At 39.5% G+C, this 23,319-nt stretch overlaps 1 protein-coding gene across 1 annotated transcript in view; it reads right to left on the reverse strand.

The window, feature by feature from the left end:
* The window catches only part of LOC124593684 (calcium permeable stress-gated cation channel 1-like), a 181,139-nt gene that overhangs the window by 118,998 nt on the left and 38,822 nt on the right, over positions 1-23,319 (reverse strand). Inside the window, exons 2-3 of the mRNA XM_047131985.1 lie at positions 9,591-9,649; positions 9,284-9,431 (exon numbers count right to left, since the gene is read on the reverse strand). Coding sequence (XP_046987941.1) covers positions 9,284-9,431; positions 9,591-9,598 — 156 coding nt within the window. The 5' untranslated portion in view covers positions 9,599-9,649. The remainder of the gene's footprint in view (positions 1-9,283; positions 9,432-9,590; positions 9,650-23,319) is intronic.

Here is a 23,319-nt window from a genome sequence, read left to right on the forward strand (position 1 = left end):
GGGAGGGAGGGTAGGGAGGAAGAGAGTTGGCAGGGGGGAGGGAGGGTAGGGAGGAAGAGAGTTGGCAGGGGGGAGGGAGGGTAGGGAGGAAGAGAGTTGGCAGGGGGGAGGGAGGGTAGGGAGGAAGAGAGTTGGCAGGGGGGAGGGAGGGTAGGGAGGAAGAGAGTTGGCAGGGGGGAGGGAGGGTAGGGAGGAAGAGAGTTGGCAGGGGGAAGGGAGGGTAGGGAGGAAGAGAGTTGGCAGGGGGGAGGGAGGGTAGGGAGGAAGAGAGTTGGCAGGGGGGAGGGAGGGTAGGGAGGAAGAGAGTTGGCAGGGGGGAGGGAGGGTAGGGAGGAAGAGAGTTGGCAGGGGGGAGGGAGGGTAGGGAGGAAGAGAGTTGGCAGGGGGGAGGGAGGGTAGGGAGGAAGAGAGTTGGCAGGGGGGAGGGAGGGTAGGGAGGAAGAGAGTTGGCAGGGGGGAGGGAGGGTAGGGAGGAAGAGAGTTGGCAGGGGGGAGGGAGGGTAGGGAGGAAGAGAGTTGGCAGGGGGGAGGGAGGGTAGGGAGGAAGAGAGTTGGCAGGGGGGAGGGAGGGTAGGGAGGAAGAGAGTTGGCAGGGGGGAGGGAGGGTAGGGAGGAAGAGAGTTGGCAGGGGGGAGGGAGGGTAGGGAGGAAGAGAGTTGGCAGGGGGGAGGGAGGGTAGGGAGGAAGAGAGTTGGCAGGGGGGAGGGAGGGTAGGGAGGAAGAGAGTTGGCAGGGGGGAGGGAGGGTAGGGAGGAAGAGAGTTGGCAGGGGGGAGGGAGGGTAGGGAGGAAGAGAGTTGGCAGGGGGGGTAGGGAGGAAGAGAGTTGGCAGGGGGGGTAGGGAGGAAGAGAGTTGGCAGGGGGGGGTAGGGAGGAAGAGAGTTGGCAGGGGGGGGGGTAGGGAGGAAGAGAGTTGGCAGGGGGGGGGGGGTAGGGAGGAAGAGAGTTGGCAGGGGGGGGGGGGTAGGGAGGAAGAGAGTTGGCAGGGGGGGGTAGGGAGGAAGAGAGTTGGCAGGGGGGGGTAGGGAGGAAGAGAGTTGGCAGGGGGGGGTAGGGAGGAAGAGAGTTGGCAGGGGGGGGGTAGGGAGGAAGAGAGTTGGCAGGGGGGGGGTAGGGAGGAAGAGAGTTGGCAGGGGGGGGTAGGGAGGAAGAGAGTTGGCAGGGGGGGTAGGGAGGAAGAGAGTTGGCAGGGGGGGGTAGGGAGGAAGAGAGTTGGCAGGGGGGGGGGGGGCAGGAGTGAAGAAAACTGGATTTATTTCTTTTCATCAGTCCTTTACCGTACAGCAAACACTGATGAGCCAAAACATTATGACTCTGCTTAATAGCAGTTGTTCCACATTTAGCATGCAACACTACAGTTATTCTGGGTGGCATGAATTCAACAAGTTCTTGGTAGGCTTTTAGAGGTAAGTGACACCAGATGTCTATGCACACGTTATGCAATTCTCAAAAATTACAGGCCAGTGGTTTGTCAGTTTAATGTGCATCAGTTATTCGGTGGAATTTTCCACAAATCAATCACTTGATCAAGTTCAAAACACTAAAACTAGGAAGTTAGATTACATGTTATCAAACTACTCTTCTGAATCAATCCAGTCTCTGAATTTAACCTCCTTAACACTTCGGTGACCATGCCCAACCACCGCCTGGGCCACAAAGCTGTATTCAAAAGGACACAACAGAGTATCTCTCAGGTCGTGTTGTTCTTTACGTGCAAGCCAACTACTGCTCGAAAAGTCTACTCACTTCAGATGAGAAAACTGCATGGACCTCTTGCTACCTGTCCGTTGACAGGTGCAGGCTTCTGTTAATTTCTAGAATTATTTCAGGAGAAACAATTGCAAACAAATGACTGAGGAAATATGTGATCACATTTTTGTAAGTTTCTTGCACGTACTCATTAGGTTCTGCCATCTGCCTAATTCTACTACAAATATGACACATTTGTTACATGAGCAAGAAATGTTGAAAGCTCAACAGGATGGAATCAATGATTCTGGGTTGGAGGAAGAAATATCTGAGTGGGAAAAATCTGAAGAGGATTCATATTCAAGTACACTGAACATTGCTACAATTTTCCATTGCTAATATTTTTGCTACCCACACTCCTGCTGCAATTACAATTTAGTTAAATTTTACTTGTGTCTTAATCTCTTCTTTTTTACAGATGAATCTCATGATGAAGCAGATCCAACATGGGTTTTCAAGATTTGCTTGAAGAGAATGAGACAGTTTAGTTGTAAAACAAGCTGGAAAGAATCAATTTGGTGTAGTCCTGATTGCGACATACCTCTCTGCATGTCATAATTCTTCAGGATTTTCCATGCTAAAGCCAATTACATACAAAATTGCTCAGGAACTCGCCTCACATATTTTTAAGGATAATTATTTTTTTTGCCATCATTATTGTAACATTTGTACCCAATCAAAAAACTAAAATAAGAAACATAAACCTTTAAGCTTGCTCTTTTTCAGTGTGTATTATTTTTCAGATAACATATTTACTCGAATTTTTTTTCCGGTTTTTGTAATCCAAAAAACCACCTGCAGTTTAGGATCAAGTGCAAAATAAGTGGAAGTTCTGAAAAATGTTGGTAGGTGCCGCCACAACTAACTTCTGCCGTCGAATATATGCACCGCTACACAGGCATGCTTTGCAGGCACAAAGATAAATACTGGTGCCAAAACCTCTGCATCAATAAATAAATTAAAAGAAAATGTAGAATAATGTAAACATTATGCCATTCATTCTTTCGTGTTTGCTGCTATCTCATTTAAATCCTGTCTGCCTAATAAACTACGAAACCAGAGTGAGACAACAGCAAACGTGGAAGAATATACGTATCATGTCATGTTTATCTTCGTATTATTCTTATGCTCAATAGTGATACAGTCAGAAATAAAGCACAGCAACTGACTAGATTTTTAAATCTAAGATGACTAATTTCTGTGCGGAATGTAATGTACTAAAGAGGCGTCTGCAATGTTTTTCAAATGGAGAAAAATTTTTGCTAAACTCTCATTCAGAACATCATCTATCATACACAGTCTAGTATTTGGTTCTTGTTGATCATTATCAAAGAAATCAGCAGTGTAAGTAACAACAAATAGCAGTCTCTTGCCATTGTTTCACTAATGAGAATTCCTCTCATTTTTAATAGTAAGTGGCGGTAGTGCGCACAAAAGCTAGCCATGCCGCAGTCAGCGACAGTCGTAAACACTCATCAGCAGTGCAACAAACAATGCATGACAGTAAAATAATGCATTTTCAGCTTAGAGTGACGCGAACACCTATAACAAAGAGAACAGCACTTATCAGATCAAAGCAAAATAAGCAATCAATTCAAACCAGATGAAGCACCTGAAAAAGGAAGGGTACCCGTATCAATACGGACGGAGCGCCTGAGACATAGCAACAGCTACTTGGTAAAGCTTAACTGTTAAGATTACGACTCGAACCAAACTACTGTAGCTGTATCTTCATCCATTTGACCTAAATTGTGTCTCATTTTACAATGGACCAACTTTGTTTCGACTTGGAGGTGCGGTCTGAAACTTTTCTCTCCTCTTGAATTTCGAGTCTCAAAATTCAGGTGTGGCTTAGATTCGGAAATTTTTTTTTTTCCCCTTGAATTAGAGTCATTTTTCAGGTGCAGCTTAGATTCGAGTAAATATGGTAGCAAACACAAATTTGCCAGCTGATTTCAAATAATGGCACAAATGGCTAGTTTTCTGGGCCTAAATTTTTTTTAAAAGGCTGGACCTCAGAATGTTAAGGAAATTTTTACAATACATCACAATTTATTTTAATTTTCCAATATAATTTCCTTTACACAACACTGTCAATTAACAATAAAGAGTCTCTCCACAGACATAACTAAGAATCTTTTACCAACAGAAAACTATACATACACTATATTAGGTTGGTGTGTAAGTTCACAGTGTTTCTCTACAAGTTTAATAAACACAACAGATAAACATAACAGACTTTAGTAACCAATACTATATTCTCCACTATTTACAACAGTCTGTCAATTCTGCGACACTAGAAATTGTAGTTTTGTGGCGAAGAACTCGTCTAACTATGTTCATAATGCATTTTCCTCTGGAAAGGAAGTTCCTTGAAGGTTTTCCACTCAATAGAGTGTGGAAAAGGTGAAAATCTGAGGGCTCCTCAAGATCAGGTGAATAAGGCGGGTGCAGAATGACTTCCCAACCCAACTTCTGTATAGTGTTTTTTGTGTCTCACAGAATGTGGGCGAGCGTCATTGTAGAGTAGCGTCATTGTAGAGTAGCATCACTTCAGTCTTCCTGGTCATTGCTTTTGACTGTACCTGCAAGGTGTCTCAGCTGTTGTCAAATGTCTGCAGTGGTGGTTACATCTCAGGGGAGTAATTTTTAGTGCACCACACCACCGCTGTTCCACCAGATGCATAACATTATCTTTTGTGGATGCAAGCAGTACTTTGTATGGCGAGTTGCTGCTTTCTTTGGACTCTACCATTCCTTTCTTTTCCTTACATTATGTATTTCTCGTCACCAGTAATGATACGGGATAGGAATGTTTGGTTATGTTCACGAGCCAATTGATGACAAGCAAGCAGAGATGCACATATGGCCAACTGCAGATTTTTGCGATTGTGTCTTCGAGAATGCGGTACCCATTCACCCAATTACTAATCTTACCCACTCCACGCAAATGTCGTACGATGGTAAAATGATCACAGTTTGTCACGTTTGCCAGTTCATGTGTACACTAACATGAATCATCATCATGGATCCTCAAACCTCTAAGGTCTTCCTGAATGTGGAGAGTCACCAATATCAAAACAATCCTCCTCAAAATGAGAAAATTATTTTCTTGCCATGCCCTGTCCAATGGCATTCTCCTCACACACAATACCAATGTTTCTGGCTGCCTCCACTGCTGTCCTCCCTCTATGGAACTCAAACAGAAGACTATGTCAGAAATGATCCAATTTCTCCACTTGGTATTTAATTTTCTAGTATCTACAGCTCCATTCACTGCCTCCAAATGATAAAATGACAATATGTCAACTCAAACAGCAACACTGAACTACAAATAAAAAATGACAATCGATAAATAAACCCATAGCAACCAGAATACCAGCATGCAAAACAAAAATGCTGCTAAATTCTACACCGACCTAATATTTGACAGTGAATGCTCAACAGGAATGAAAGTAATATTGGAACTGTCCAAAGGAAACATTAAGGGCTGGCAATACTTCACTGTACAAAAATTATTTATCACATAGGGTCAGCAGTAACACTACAAGCTGCTTCTCCATCTATGGTCTTATCCACAGGAAAATCACAGTTGGATATCATAAGGAAACACAGAATGATAAACTATGCCCAGTCAGTGCAAAAAATGGCAACTTTTTGAGTCTGAAGAAAGAAAACAATTTCCAAATAAAGAGAAATAACTTGATAATATCCAACTGCAAGATTAATTGTAAGCTTCTGGCACCCACCATTTTGTTTATAAATCTAAGAGATTCAAACACACAATTACAGGAGTAGGGTATGCAAATGCAAGCCTAAGATTTGTTGGACAGTTTCTGGGAACATGCAGTGCTTCTTTCAAGTTAATTCCATACTAGATGCTAGTGTTACTAATTCTAGACTACTATTCCAGCTTTTGAAGTCTCTCAAATGACAGGCACTGAATTTAGTTATATGCAGCTAGGATAACTGGTTGATACAAAAGTTTAACAGAGATGCTCAGGAAATGTAAGGGAATATAACAATGAATATAGGCAGTCATTGCTGACACCCCTCTCCCACTCCCACTCAGTAAGTGAAATTAACAGAACAGAAATTTGTTAATTGGCACATAACACTCCCCATCATGCACTGTACAATGGCTTGCACAGTATATATCTACAAGGAAACACACACTCAATTTGCCTTTTAAACTTTCTAGAAACTATTCATCACACTTCCTGGCAGATTAAAATTATGTGCCAGACCAAGACTTGAACTCTAGACCTTTGCCTTTTGCAGGCAAGTGCTCTACCAACTGAGTTATCGAAGCACAACTCACAACCTTCCCTCAATGCTTTAATTCTGCCAGTGCCTAATTTCCTATTCTGAGGATGGGTCAGGAGTCATACTTTGATAACTCAGTCAGTAGAGCACTTTTCCGAAAAAGACTATGGTCCAGAGTTTCGGGTCTTGGTACAGCACACAGTTTTAATCTGCTAGGAAGCTTCATATCAGTGCACACTCCGTTGCAGAGGGGAAAATTCAGTCTGCAAACTGTCAGTTTTTGTAAGTGTCTTCTGGAAGCTGTGCACATTCATTAGAAAAATTGCCATTGATTTAGTACAGTCTAGACCAGTGGAAAGAAGTCATGTGGGAAAGATCTAGATTGTGGGGCATGGTTACAAAGAACTGTCAAGCAATTACGGAGTTATTACAAACTGTAAATAATATTTTTGTGAGTTTTATACCTGAGTAAACTGCCAGTATTCAGTCTTTGCTAGATGGTTTGAAGCATAGCTGGAACCATGCAGCAATGTACGCAATCTAAATTAAGAGATATGTATATGCTCCAAGAATGTGTCAAATGATGAATGTTAGGTTTCATCTCCTTTGGCATTGGAACAACTACAGTAGATACTCAGTTTTATATTTCATAGCAGTTAGTCCATGACATTGTTGGTATAAACTGGTTGCCAGTGGTTGTGAAATGAGTTTACTTTTTTGTGGTTCTGGAAATATAAAATTATCGGCAAACGAAGCAGGCCACCTTTAACACAACTGTTCTCACATTTGCCCTACCTTCGATACTTACAGTTTTCAAGTGATGAGACTCAATTATTTTGGCACTTACAGTTCATACATGTCAGAGTGGCAACTGTCACGCTCTAAAAAGAGGATACCAAAATGTGCCCAGTTTCATCCACATCTATATAATTGAGATTGAAGTCTGACTTGCTCGTATCCTCAATTAAATTATGTGGTATTTACAAAGACTTCCCTCCAAAGAACTTAAATTATTGTTTACAGCACTGAACTTGGCATATTGCTTTAAAATATTAACTACCTGGTAATTATTATCCAACAAGTTTTGTATCAGTTCAAGTATTTCCTTCCCCTGACTTACTGAGCAGCACAACATATAGCTTTTCATCAGCTCTTTCTTTCTACTTTTATTTTGCACCTTTTGCCCTGGAGTGTCAAACTATTTCTGAGCTTGTTTGATTGTATAAATGCTTTTGACCATGCTATTCAAAGTACTGCAGCTATTGAACTTTCAATGTCTTTCAGATATTTTCACTGATTTGACCAGAGAGAGGAGAGGAGACTGATGGGGGGAAAATATTGTAGATGCGTTGATAGACAAGAAGGTGTGTGTAGTACTGGAGTGGAAACAGGGAAGGGGATAGGTAGGTGGAGGAAACGGACTAGTGGAAGTGGAGACTAAGAGGGTTACAGGAATGAAGGATGTGTTGTTGAGAGAGTTCTCCCTGTGCAGTTCAGAAAAGCTCGTAGATCCAGATGGCACAGGCTGTGAAGCTGACACTGAAATAAGGCACATCATGTTGGTGGACAGCAAGTTCAGCAACTGGTTGGTCCAACTGTCTTGGTTACAGCACCAGCAGCCATACATGTGAACAGAAAGCTTGGCAGTTGTCACGCCCACGTACAAAGCAGCACAGACATCGCAGCTTCGTTTGCAGATCATATGACTGGTTTCACAGGTAGCTATGCATTTGATGGGATAGGTGATGCCTGTGACTGGACTGGAATAGGTAGTTGTGGTGGAAGGATGTGAGGGACAGGCCTTGCATGTAGATCTATTGCGGGCATGTGTGTTGTGAGGCAAGGAGTTGGTAGCAAGGGTGGAGAAGGGATATTGTGTAGGTTCAGTGGATAGCTGATCACCAACGTGAGAGGGGTGTGGAGGATATTCCTCATTCCTGGGCATGCTAAGAGGTAGTTTAAAACCTGGCAGAGAATGTGATTCAGTTGCTCCACTCCTGTGCGGTACTGTGCCAAGAAAGTAATGCACCTTTGTGGACAGATAGTGGGTATTTGGTAGGTGGTCTCACCAGTCACCTATTATCTGTGTAGGAAGTAAGAGGAGTTAGGTGACTGGAGAAATCATCTACCAAATACCCCTTGTCTGACCATAAAGGAGCACTACTCTCTTTAAACAGTATCACCCAGGACTGTAGCAACTGCATCACATTCTCTGTCAGGGTTTCAATTAGCTGTTGCCATGCCCTGAAATGAGGAATATCCTCCTCGTCCCTTTGACACTGGTGGTCTGCCATCCACCGAACCTATGCAATATCTTTGTCCACACCTACTCCACCCCTGCTCTCAATCCCTTGCCTCATGGCTCATAAACCTGCAATAGACCAAGATGCAGGACCTGTTCTATAAATGCATCCACCACCACCACCACCACCACCACCACCTACCCCAGCTCGATTACATCCCCTCAAAGACAGGGTTACCTGTGAAAGATATGTGAACTACAAACTAAGCTATAATCACTATGCTCTCACATGAAGCACATTATCTTCCCCACCCCTATTTTGCTATCCCTCCGCCATACCATCCCATCCCCATGCCGTGCCATGCCATACCGCCTTCTTACCCTGCCACCACCTTCCCAGATTGCTGCAGTTGTAGTCTGTAGTAGGAACACATTACCTTTCTATTCACAAGTAACTTTTGTCCAAAAGCTTAAATGTTTAGCCACCTCTATGTGATGAGTAACAATCTATTCCTTTGCATTACATTGTCAAGATTTAGTCAGTTTACAGAAAACTTCCCCATACATGAGCCCCACACATCCCATACAGCATGCAAATCAATTCTGGAAGTCCTAACTCTCAGTTCAGTTTTACAATAGAAAGCACAGATCCAAACTCTCCAATGAGTTCCTCTTTCCTCACTAAAGAAGAAACAAAAGATTGACAAAGCTAGCAGGCCTGTTATCAGATTTTGTGATTTTACTAACAGTACTGGAAGATGGACTTCCTAAATTGAAGTACTTGATGACACACCAGTGTCCGAATTTAAGAGTTTGAAGGAATTTTCCTTTTCATGTGGCAAATCAATGTTAGTTTCTAGCATACATTTTTCACATTCAGTCTCACCTATCTTAGCAATATAACTACCAGCTCACAGCCATCAACTTGAATTTCAGTCTGGTAAAGCTGATAAACAGAAGTAAGGCCCCACAAGAGTAATGAAAAAATTGATTTTTAATAGAATTCAACTCTTTGATCGTTACTTACCGCCCAGCCCAAGAAGTTCAAAAGAAAGTTCTCTGGGATTCCCTCATATACTGAAGTAATAATTCTTTTAGTAGTTTTGTTATAATATGCACATGATTCTGCTCCATCTGGCTGTCCAGTTTCACTGAACAATGTCTCACCAAATAACCTGAAAGCAAAACATTTTCTGTAACACTCAGAGTCATAACTGGTCTCAGACTATCACTTCAGAAAAAAAAAAAAAAAAAAAAACAGAATAAACCATGTTTTATGCGAAAGTGATAAATTAAAAAAAAGAAAAGAAAATTAATTTCTCAAGTGTCTTTACCTTACCATTGCAGCAGAGCTTACTTATCCATATATACCAGCTTCAGAACAATACAGCATCTGTAATAATAAAATGGCACAAATTAGTTTATTTAAATATTCTAAGTATAGCTTACATTGCATCACTGCAGTTTTAGTGAAAAACTGCATCAAAGTGGTGTGAATTTTTTTTCCTTCAACTTTTTTCAAATAGTTACAGTTTTAGAATTAAGCTCATTATTGACTCAAAAGCTAAGTTATGCTGTATGGCCCAATCACATTAATGTGACCACCTGTCAAAAGCCTGGTGTAAAGGGACACCCTCCTGTAGCATTACTTTTCTTGAACAGAAGTTATCAAAACCAAAAATAATTTCTACCTTTTGAACAAGTTAATACTATCTCAAATGTTTTTCTAAAAAACTGCAAATGATTTTGTACACGTTGTCTTAAATTTCAAGCTAAAATGTATAAAATGAAATTATTTTTGTTGTTACACTCAATATGTACTAACCATGTATATACAGTTACAATTACTCTTCTTTAAGAAACATTCAAAATTACGAAATAGCTGGAACACTTAAAATTCCTATTGTTATTTGCACAATCTGATGATATTTGTTATGCTTACTTCTGGATTCATTTATAAAATAATGGTATAGATTGATAGAAAGTCATCTGTCAATAAAGTTTGTAAAGTCTTTGGAATATTGTCAGTACCACAGAATGTGCTAGTAGTGAGCATACATGTGATCGGAGGTGTTTTTATGTTTAGCAATAACAATATCCCCCCCCCCCCCCCCCATGAACCACACACCTTGGTGCTGGTGGGGAGGTTAGCATGCCTCGGCAATACAAATAGCCATACCATATATGCAACCACTACGGAGGGGTATCTGTTGAGAGGCCAGACAAACGTGTGGTTCCTGAAGATGGGCAGCAGCCTTTTCAGTAGTTGCAGAGGCAACAACCTGGATGATTAACTAGTCTGGCCTTGTAACATTAATCAAAACGGCCTTGCTGTGCTAGTACTGCGAACGTATGATAGCAAGGGGGGGACGACAGCTGTAATTTTTCCTGAGGGCATGTAGCTCTACTGTATGGTTAAATGTCATCCTCTTGGGTAAAACATTCCAGAGGTAAATTAGCCCCCCATTTGGATTTCCGGGCAGCAACTACTCAGGAGGACGTTGTTATCAGGAGAAACAAAACTGGCATTCTACAGATCAGAACATGGAATGTCAGATCCCTTAATCAGGTAGGTCGGTTAGAAAATTTAAAAGGGAAATGGATAGGTTAAAGTATGATATATTGGGAATTAGTGAAGTTCAGTGACAGGAGGAACAAGACTTCTGGTCAGGTGAAAAAAGGTTTATAAATACAAAATTAAACAACGGTAATGCAGGCGTATGTTTAATAATGAATAAAAAATAGGAACATGGATAAGCTACAATGAACAGCATAGTGAATGCATTATTGTAGCCAAGATAGACACAAAGCCCACGCCCACCACAGTAGTACAAGTTTATATGCCAACCAGCTCCGCAGATGACAGATTGAAGTGTATGAGGAGATAGAAGAAATTACTCAGATAGTGAAGGGAGGAGAAAATTTAATGGTCATGGGGGACTGGAATTTGATAGTAGGAAAAGGAAGAGAAGGAAAAGTAGTAGGTGAATATGGAATGGGAGGTAAGGAATGAAAGAGGAAGCTACCTGGTAGAATTTTGCACTGAGCACAACTTAATGATAGCTAACACTTGGTTTAAGAATCACAAAAGAAGGTTTTATACGTGAAAGAGGCCTGGGAAACACTGGAAGGTTTCAGACAGATTATATAATGGTAAGACAGACTTAGGAACCAGGTTTTAAATTGTAAACATTTCCAGGGGCATACGTGGACTCTGACCACAATATATCTGTTATGAACTGTAGATTAAAACTGAAGAAACTGCAAGAAGGTGGGAATTTATGGAGATGGTACCAGGATAAACAGAAAGAACCAGAGGTTGTACAGAGTTTCAGAGAGAGCATTAGGGAGTGATCGACAAGAATGGGGGGAAAAAACACAGCAGAAGAAGAATGGGCAGCTTTGAGAGATGAGATAGTGAAGGCAGCAGAGGATAAAGCAGGTAAAAAGACAAGGGCTAGTAGAAATCCTTGGGTAACAGAAGAGATACTGAATTTAACTGATGAAAGGAGAAAACACAAAAATACAGTAAATGACGCAGGCAAAAAGGAATACAAATATCTCAAAACTGACATCGACAGGAACTGGAAAATGGCTAAGCAGGGATGGCTAGAGGGCAAATTTAAGGATGTGGAAAATGTAGAGGCATATATCACTAGGAGTAAGATAGATACTGCCTACAGGAAAATTAAAGAGACCTTTGGAGAAAAGAGAACCACCTGTATGAATATCAAGAGCTCAGATAGAAAACCAGTCCTAAGCAAAGAAGGGAAAGCAGAAAGGTCAAAGGAGTATATAGAGGGTCTATACAAGGGTGCTGTACTTGAGGGCAATATTATGGAAGATGAAATGGGAGATATCATACTGTGTGAAGAATTTTACAGAGCACTGAAAGACAAACTGAAACAAGGCCCTGGGAGTAGACAACATTCCATTGGAACTACTGATAGCCTTGGGAGATCCAGCCTTGACAAACTCTTCCATCTGGTGAGCAAGATGTACGAGACAGGCAAAATACACTCAGATTTCAAGAAGAATATAATAATTCCAATCCCAAAGAAAGCAGGTGTTGACAGGTGTGAAAATAACTGAACTATCCATTTAATAAGTCACTGCTGCAAAATACTAACCTGAATTCTTTACAGATGAATGGAAAAACTGGTAGAAGTCGACCTTCGGGAAGATCAGTTTGGATCCCAGAGAAACGCTGGAATAGGTGAAGTAATACTGATCCTATGACTTATCTTAGAAAATAAATTAAGGAAAGGCAAACCCACATTTTGTAGATTTAGAGAAAGCTTGTGACAATGTTGATTGGAATACTCTCTTTCAAATTCTGAAGATGGCAGGGGTCAAATACAGTGAGCAAAAGGCTATTTACAGTTTGTACAGAAACCAGATGGCAGTTATAAGAATCAATGGGCATGCAAGGGAAGCAGTGGTTGGGAAGGGGGTGAGACAGCTTATCCCCAATGATATTCGCTCTGTATATTGAGCAAGCAGTGAAGGAAATAAAAGAAAAATTTGGAGTAGGAATTAAAATCCATGGAGAAGAAATAAAAACTTTGAGATTCGCCGATGACAATGTAATTCTGTCACAGACAGCAAAGGACCTGGAAGAGCAGTTGAATGGTATGGACAGTGTCTTGAAAGGAGGATATAAGATGAACATCGATAAAAGCAAAACAAAGATACTGAAAATTAGTCGAATTAAATCAGGTGATGCTGAGGGTATTAGATTAGAAAGTGAGACACTAAGTAGTAAATGAGTTTTGCTATTTGAGGAACTGATGGTGGTTGAAGTAGAGAGGATATAAAATGTAGACTGGCAATGGGAAGAAAAGCATTTCTGAAGAAGAGAAATTTGGTAACATCGAGTACACAGGGTGTTACAAAAAGGTACGGCCAAACTTTCAGGAAACATTCCTCACACACAAAGAAAGAAAATATGTTATGTGGACATGTGTCCGGAAATGCTTACTTTCCATGTTAGAGCTCATTTTATTACATCTCTTCAAATCACATTATTCATGGAATGGCAACACACAGCAACAGAACGTACTAGCGTGACTTCAAACACTTTGTGACATGAAATGTTCAAAATGTCCTCTGTTAGCGAGGATACATGCAGCCACCCTCCGTCGCATGGAATCCCTGATGCGCTGATGCAGCCCTGGAGAGTGGCGTATTGTATCACAGCCATCTACAATACGAGCACGAAGAGTCTCTACATTTGGTACCTCATCCATTGCAGGTGTCCTCGTCGTTTTAGGTCTTCCCCAGCCGCGAGTCATAGGCTGGAATGTTCCGTGCTCCCTAAGACGCCGATCAATTGCTTCGAACGTCTTCCTGTCGTGACACCTTCATTCTGGAAATCTGTCTCGATACAAACGTACCGCGCCACGGCTATTGCCCCTTGCTAATCCATACATCAAGTGAGCATCTGCCAACTCCGCATTTGTAAACATTGCACTGACTGCAAAACCACATTCGTGATGAACACTAACCTGTTGATGCTACATACTGATGTGCTTGATGCTAGTACTGTAGAGCAATGAGTCGCATGTCAACACAAGCACCAAAGTCAACATTACCTTCCTTCAATTCGGCTAACTGCCGGTGAATCGAGGAAGTACAGTACATACTGACAAAACTAAAATGAGCTCTAACGTGGAAATTAAGCATTTCCGGACACATGTCCGCATAACATCTTTTCTTTATTTGTGTGTGAGGAATGTTTCCTGAAAGTTTGGCCGTACCATTTTGTAACACCCTGCATATTTAAGTGTCAGGAAGTCATTTCTGAAAGTATTTGTGTGGAGTGTAGCCATGCACAGAAGTGAAACATGGATGATAAATAGTTTAGGCAAGAAGAGAATAGAAGCTTTCAAAATGTGGTAATACAAAAAAAAAAAAATGCTGATGATTAGGTGGGTAGACCACATAACTAATGAGGAGGTAGTGAATAGAATTGGGGAGAAGAGAAATTTGTGGCACAACTTGACAAGAAGAAGGGATCAGTTGGTAGGACATGTTTTGAGACGTCAAGGGATTAGCAATTTAGTACTGGAGGGCAGCATGGCGGGTAAAAATCTTAAGAGTGAGACCAAGAGATGAATACACTAAGCAGATTCAGAAGGATGTAGGTTGCAGCAGTTACTTGGAGATTAAGTAGCTTGCACAGGAAAGAGTAGCATGGACAGCTGGACTGAAGACGACAACAACAAAACAATGCAATTTTCATTTTTGAAGTGGAAATTGTAAGGACAGTGTGATATAGAAAAATGTGAAAGAATAAAAATCAGCATACTAACAGGCAATTCTTTTCTAGTTATCTCATCAATTGTGCCCATGAGAGCCTATAATATCAAAAAATTTCAGCTTCAAGAATCAACCCCTAGACTTTAAGAACTGGAGCCAAGTACGAGAAAAGAAGATAAGTAAAAAAGCTTTATTGCAAATCTTACTCCTCTCTAAGCTTCTTTAAAGAGTTTATTACAAAGTGAGTGACAATCAACAAATAATGTGAGGAAGGGGTAGATTACAAGTGTTGACAACGTCCAGGATCAATTGACTGATAATGAAGTTTTCTCTGTTGCAGAAGAAGGGAGAGTGATTTGTGCCACTTGCAGTTTATGTATGAATGGTCTTTAAGAAAAAACACCGAGAGCTGCCCAACCAAGTCGTATCAACAGTGACTATATGTACTACCAACGGCAAATCAAATGGTTCAAAGGGCTCTAAGCACTATGGGACTTAACATCTGAGGTCATCAGTCCCCTAGACTTAGAACTACTTAAACCTAAATAACCCAAGGACAGCACACACATCCATGCCTGAGGCAGGATTGGAACCTGCGACCATAGCAGCAGCACAGTTCTGGACTGAAGCCCTAGAACCGCTCAGCCACAGCGGCCGGCCAACAATGACAGACTGGATCGAATGTAAGAGGACTTTACTACTACGAAGAGGGGCATCAAAAAGGAAAGATAAGTACAAACTATTTGTGAAATTAATCTGTTTATGGACACATGCTTGCTAACAAAATAAATAGAAATGAGGGTAGTAGTGGTTTAGAAGTGAAAGCAGTAGGACCTAGCCAGGACATGTTTTAACCAAGTTAAAGCATGGTCAGCAAAGAAAAAGTAAAAACTGATATTTTGCAGTTGTTTATGACAAAAACTAGAGGAAATGGAGATGGATACCTATAGCAGATGTAGTGCAGATGATGATCAGTTAACCAAAAAAATTTATTTAACTACAGTGACAATTAAATGACCTGTAAACAATAGTAAAATGGATAGGGTACAATACCAAATAGACCAACTTAGTAATCAGGATTCAGAGCTAAACAAAAGGATTGACAGAGGGATTAAAAACTGTGAATGGAAAAGTTGATGTTTTAGAAAATAAATGTATTGTTTTGGAAAATGAGTTATTTGTCGAATCGGCAAGACAGTCAAAGAATGTTGATCATATCAGAGTTGAACAGAAGGAATATCAGATTTTTCATTTATGTTTTGATCAGAAGTTTCGGGATACTATGTTTAATTATAGTGATGTAGGTGCTAATCACAAACCAGAACGTGAGAGTAGTGAGAATTTTGAAGGAGTATATACTAATAATTTTTCTCTTGGTCAGAAAACAGTCTTACTGATGTATGTAAATCATGTGACGACTGTATTGGATCTGAATTAGGTGGTATTTTTGATGTATATGGGAATGAGAGCTGTAAAATAACTGAGGTTGGTTAAGTCTGACAATAGTAGCTTACTGCAAATGAATGTACGTGAGGTAAGTGACTGATGGAGATCAGACTTGTGTTCCTACTGACATTGTTGATGAAGTAATTTGGGACAAATATGATGATGAGTATCAGGTATTTGTGGAGTTTAAGAATAATAAAGTTTCAGAGTCATTTGTGAACGGTGTTGACAATACAGATAAGAATGTGATGAGGTAAGCGAGAGTCATAGAATACCAGTCCAGTAAAAGCAGTTTTTCATTAATGCCATGCACATTAAAGATAGCTACTCCTCGCTGAAGGAAGTTCGGACTTGAGTGCCCCAGGGCTCGGTCCTAGTTCCTTTTCTGTTCATCATTGCAATTAATGACTTACCTTACCAGGAAGGAGCAAACTCAACTGTGTGTTATGCAGATGACACAACACTGCTGAATACACACCATGACAATAGAACTGCATCAGGCAACACAGGAAAAACTAGAACTAGGTAATGAATCTGTTTCCTTCTAATTAACTCCTATGTAATCCTGATACAACTCAAGAACTAATTCTAGGTTTAACTACAGCTGTTGGAAGCAAATCAGTAAAACTGTTAGGATTCCACACTAATTCAGAATTAAACTGGGAGGAACATATTAGCCATATCTGCAAGACAATAGCAAGAGTGTGTTATCTCATCTAGAGACTGACAAATGTAGTCACTTATGAGTATCTGAAGGTGGTATATTTTGGCCTGTTTCAATCACACACTTCCTATGGCATATTGTTATAGGGATATTCTTGCTTTGTCAGTAAACGTCTGGAGAGAAAAAAAAAAGTAATCAGAATAATCAGCAAAGTTAAGCCTAAGGAACACTGCCACCCCCTCTTTATCAAGGACATGATATTACCTGTTGTAAATCTATACATCTACACAGCACTGCTTTACATCAAAAGCAACTTAAACGAGTTCAAGACCAGAGAGAACATACATCCCCACAACACCAGAGGCAAACTGGACTTCGACATACTAAGACACAGAATCACAAAGACCGCAAACTCATACAAAATAATGAGTTTACAACTCTTCAATAAAATTCCAGCATCTGCTCAGTCACTGACCAGTAATATTTTCAAATGTAAGATTGATGACTGGTTACTCAAACACCCATTTTATAAGAAAATAATATTTTGATATAATCTCTGACATTAGTATATAAGAATATTCCTAAAAGAAGTGGAATTCAATTGTAAAAACTTTACAGTAAAGTTATCGTTAATTGTATATTTAATGTACATACCTATTCTGCTGTAAGTGGTCAATGGTGAATAAACTGAATACTGAAACTGTATGCTGAATTATCCAGACAGTAACAGCGAATTATCTGTAAGCCTGGAGAATAAAGGTGAAAACTTTTTGAAGTTTGTTTGGGACCAGATTGATGGTAACATAGATAAATGTGCATTCTGGAATAGGTTATGCTGTAGTTAGTCAAAATTTGTATCCAAATCAATCTATATCTGGAAACATGAGTACCTGAAGTAATGCTATGATACCAGAGAAGTTGATAAAACCCAGTAAAGACTGTGTGGATGTAGCATTTGATGAAATTGAAAGTGATCTTTTACATGAAGTGTATAAAAACAGATGATTAAGATTTTGGGTGTCCTTACATTAAGATTAAGATTGATCAGTGGGAAGGGAACTGTGATTGATACAGGTAGACCAATTTGTGGTATATCTGAACAATTTAGAGATAATAACCATTACAGTAAGAATTTTGTGGAAATGTCCATTGTACATGTAAAGATGAGAGGAGCTACTGGTAAGCAAACAAGTACGTAAAATGTCAAGTACTGTTAATGTTTAGTATAGAGGAGAAGACCTGTGACCATGGATGCATAATAACCCCTAGTCTAGAAGAAAATATACACCATGTTTGCAGATGCATAAGACTATATAACTGTGTTTTGTTTGTCTGGTATGTAGTATGTAAGATGATGATATTTTTAAAATCCTGTCTTATCTATTGACTGAGTTTAAATCTATTATATAGTATATGATTATGTTTTGTACTAGATTTGTGCTTTAGAATTTGATACATATTTGCCATGAGATTAAATGAGTAGATCCTTCTACAATTTTGAAATGGGACAGTGTTCACAATTTATACTGTAAAAATTAGGAATAGTATTTTAGTAAATGTGTGTATATCACCTTGTTAGCTCATTTTTTTTATTTTTGCATTTAACTCTGTTTATTAAAGTTTCATACGTGAATACTTTTTAATCTCATTTGACATAAATCCTAGAAGGTGTACAACTTTGCTTCTGCCACTTTTTCCCCAACATTTAAGCCTTTACTGAAACAAATTAGTTACACATGTATCATTCAAAGTATTTTCCATCACTGGCCACTACTTTCTCCCATCTTTCGGGCAGTGTAGGAATCCCGCGTTGAAAAAATTGTTCATCTTTTGAAGTGATCCACCAATCGATCCAATTTATGACTTCTTCATGAGATCAGAAGTGTTGGTCAGCCAGGCCATGCACCATTGATCTAAACAGGTGATAGAGGGAGCAATGTCTGGAGAATATGGCAGGTGGGGTAGGCCTCCCCATTTTAACATTTCCAAGTACACTTTGACCTCTTTTGCAACATGGGGTCGAGCGTTATGTTGCAAAATCACTTTATCATGCCTCTCGCTGTACTGAGGTCGTTTGTCTTTTAATGCTCTGCTCAAACACATTAATTGCATTCAATAATAAGCACCTTTGACTGTTTCACTTGGTTTTAACACCTCATAGTACATGATGCCGAGCTGGTCCCACCAAATGCAGAGCATGATCTTGGAGCCGTGAATATTCGGTTTGGCCATTGAGATCCCCATGATTTTTTGCATTTAGGGTTATCGTAATGAACCCATTTTTCGTCCCCGGTCACAATGCAATGAAGAAATCCTTTCCATTTTTGCCTCTGAAGCAACTGTTGGCTAATACACAAACGCCGTTCAACTTCTCTTGGTTTCAGCTCACACGGAACGCAAATTCCTTCTTTCTGAATCATGCCCATACCTTGAGACGTTTTGAAATTGCTTACTGTGTCACTCCCACTAATCGTGCCAGTTCTTCTTGAGTTTGACGCGAGTCTTCACTCAGGAATGTCTCCAATTCTGCATCTTCGAAAACATTCTATCTTCCACCACTATGCCAGTCTAAGCATTATTGAAGTGTTGAAACCACTCACAACACTTTCTTTGACCAATAGCATCCTTAGCGTACGTACTCCAGAGCACTCGATGAGACTCAGCTGCTGTTTTCTTCATATTGAAACAAAACAGTAACACCTCCAGCAAATGACAAGAATTAGGCATGTAAACTGACATTTACAATTAAGAATAACTTTATGGTGCAGACAAATCGACTAATGTTTGAATGAGGTCATGTTGACCAAGGTCCGAGCTAACTGCCTGACATCTGCGATCTGTTTCTTTCAACCGCTACTTACCGCTGTCGCCACCTATACGCAAATGGCGGATGCAAAGTTGTACACCTTTTACATAATTGCTTTTGAAATACAAATAGGGAGAACATATGCCGTGTGATGTGAAGGAAGTATTGAACAGCATATTTAGTACACAAAACAATGTTTCAGGATTTGATGTGAATGGTAGACAGGGAGTTACCTATCCACTGGAGCGTGTGATGAGGGAGGAAACTGGAAGATGTGGGCAGATCAACTCCCCATACTGCTGTATGGCTGTACCCTGCTGGACCAGTTGACTTACAAGAGATCATAGGTGCTGGGTAATGTACTCAAGTGTCTGCCAACTACATCTGTATCTGTGTTGTGACAGATTTGTAAATTGTTGGCCAAGACTGCCAAAGACAGTGTTATTCCAAATAAATGTATGTTTTTTTTTTTTTTTCAAGTAGGGGGATTGATTTCCCAATACATTATATAACTTTAAATCAGTATTTTTTATCAATTGCAAATGAATCTTCTAGGCCTTTGTGTATGTAGGTTAGTGAGTCTACATATCCTCAAATACTCTGGTTTATTTGGCTGATTGATTTTGTGCTATATTCCTACTCATGATTGAGTATATCCTTCTGGTCTGCACCCACCGTTGCGAGTTTTTTTTAAGATGGCTAACTCATTGCACACTTAGGCTCTGAATTCTCTCTCTTCTCTTTTGAAGATGTGATTTTACGGATGTAAACCTGCAATTTGTAATTCTAGTAATTAATCTTGTCTCTGTATTTATTTCTGTAGTTTAGTGTTGGAATGTTGTAGTTTTGACTTTGTATCAATGTTCTTGCGACAATGTTCAACAGATCTGAAAATCTGAATGCCATGTTCTGATATATGAACAAATTATGACTTGTATGGTAAATATTTTTCTTATATTTTCTATAATAAGCTATATATCACATACTTCTATACATCTGTATTCTATCTTTTGGCATCATTTTGTACACCATTTGGCAAAACTTTTAATCTGTCACAAAATATTGTAAACACATTGTTTCCAAATACTGCGAGGGGGTTATTGTAAAGGGAGACCCTCCTCTAGCATTACTTTTCTTCAACAGAAGTTATTAATACCAAAAATATTTTCTCCCTTCTACACAAGGCATTATTATCTCAACTGTTTTTCTAAAAGAATTGCATATGATTTTGTTGTGTTGTATTAAATTTCAGGCTAAAATATATCTTTTTATACCACTTTATTTTCATTGTTACGATCGGTATGTACTTCCTCTGTATATACAGTTAAAATTACTCTTATTTTAGAAACATTTCAAATTACGAAATATCTGGCACACTTAAAATTAATATTATTAACTGCACAATCGGACTTCTGCATACATTTATAGAATAATGTATAGATTAATAGAAAGTCATTTGTCAAGAAAGTTTGTGAACTCTTTGGAATATTGTTAGTATCGCAGAATGAGTCTGTAGTGAGCATGCCTCTGATGCGATCGGACATGTTTTTATGTTTGGCAACAACAATGTCATTTTCAGTTTTGAAGTGAAAATTGTAAGGACAGTGTGATATAGAGGAAAAATTTGAAAGAATAAAAAATCAGCATTAAAACAGGCAATTCTTCAGTATCTTGTCAAATGGAACCATGAGAACCTGTAATACCAAAAAATTTCAGCTTCAAGAATCAACCTCTAGATGTGAAGAACTTGAGCCAACTAAGAGAAAAGATAAGTAAAAAAGTTTATTGTAAATCTTACTCCTCTCAAAGCTTATTAAAAAAGTTAATTATGAAATGAGTTACAATCAACAAATGAGGGAGGGTGATTACTCTGGGTAACCACCTTCCACAGTATGGACCACAGAGAGAGATGCAGGAAGATTGTGAGGTTCTGGAAGGTACTGACAGGGATGTGGAGCTATGTGAAGTAAGTTCATGGCCAGTTGCATTACATTTCTCGGTTGAGGTTCCACGGCGTGAACTGCCTGAATGAGGTGGTCCCACAGATTCTCGACTGGATTTAAATCCAAGGAGTTTGGTGGCCAGGGAGCACTGTAAACTTGTCCTGTTGCCCTTCAAACCACATACTAACACTGCAAGCTATGTGACATATTACACTTTCCTGCTGCCATCGTGCCGAGGAAAAACAAACTACATGTTTAGGCCTCATGTTTAGGCCTCATGTTTAGGCCTCATGTTTAGGCCTCATGTTTAGGCCTCATGTTTAGGCCTCAGACGTTTATACCTTAATTGAGTTTGAAATTGTGGTATGGGATATAAATTTATCATTCGCTTATATATAGTGTCCCTCAAGAGGAATGGCCAATATTAAGGAATATGAGGAACAATCATTTGCAGCAAAAGTCTAGTAAACAGGGGCTCTAAAATTCATCCATAACACTACAAGCACTTATGAAGAGATATGTTTCACAGTAACAAAAATAAAAAGCTATGGGTTTCAGAGCCCATGTTTACTAGACTTACTTTTGCTTCAAATGATCGATCCTGTCATATTCCTGAATAATGACCATTTGTCCTGGAATTCCCTGTACATATATTTTACGTGCATGATACTTTTGTTCACAAAACAAAAGTTTGCAATATGCCTTATATGAAGAACCATTTATTATTCTGATAACTACTTCCACAGAATTAAGATGTCACACACACACACACACACACACACACACACACACACACACACACACACACACAATATATATATATATATATATATTTATTCCCCTCAAAATTATGCCACATGATATTTATGCTTTGGAAAAACGAAAATTAGGATGTTCTAACTAATATTTCATATAGATAACACACTTTAACAAATAAATTACTACACAACTTACCACTAATATATTTTACATACTGACCCCAAGATAATTTACCATCTAAATAGACACCCCCAAAACTTAATATAGCTTGGGTCATCTGAGGGAAGTGTATTTTAGAATAAAAACCATCTGCTAGGTTTTGTTTTCATTTAGCAAGAATCCATTTGCTATAAACAAACAGGACAGTTGAGCAACCATCTTTTTGATACAACTTTTAAGGCTACAGAGATCATGACTACTGTATATAATACTGTACTGGCTCAAATAAATGAAGGCAGATCACTAATCATTATTATGAACAGAAAAGGTTCCAGCACAGATTCAGTGGAACTTCACTTGCTCTATACTAGATATTACTTTGTCAATATGGACAACTTGCTTATGGTTCTGTAGATTGGATATAGGACTTTAATAGTTTAAGGCTTTTCTCTTTACTATCAAAGTCGTTTTTTTCAAGAAGTGGTGCATGTTCCACACACTTAAAGGATCAAGTTCATGGCAAGGCCTCTTCATGTAACTCTATAGACTACTGCTTTTGCCTACAGCTGTTTGTCCTTTGCAGTTGAAAGCTGTCCACAACACTCCCAGGGGTCTGGGATTTCCTTAAGATGACTCAACCATAGGAGCATCTTAGTGGTAAAGAATAAATGTACTAAAACTTCATTCACCTCAGCTTTTATGATGCCATATCTCAAACTATATGAGATACCATGATACAATTTTGTAGGTCCATTTAGCAGTATATATGGGTGCTGTCTGCAATATTTATTGCAAACAGATTTAGTGGTACAGAAGTAACAAATTTAAACGTGATGCATGATGCAGCAGTTTTTCACACGTCATTGTTTACAACCTCGTATCTCCTGAACCATGATAGGTGGTGGTTCTTACCCTGAAAGCAAGGGGTGTGTGTATCAAGTTCAGTTGCAAATGGTCCAGTGATTTAGGAGGAGATGTTACGGAATGAACACACACACACACACACACACACACACACACACACA

This window comes from Schistocerca americana, chromosome 2 (genome assembly GCF_021461395.2).
Source record: "Schistocerca americana isolate TAMUIC-IGC-003095 chromosome 2, iqSchAmer2.1, whole genome shotgun sequence".
NCBI classification, from domain to species: Eukaryota; Metazoa; Arthropoda; class Insecta; order Orthoptera; family Acrididae; genus Schistocerca; species Schistocerca americana.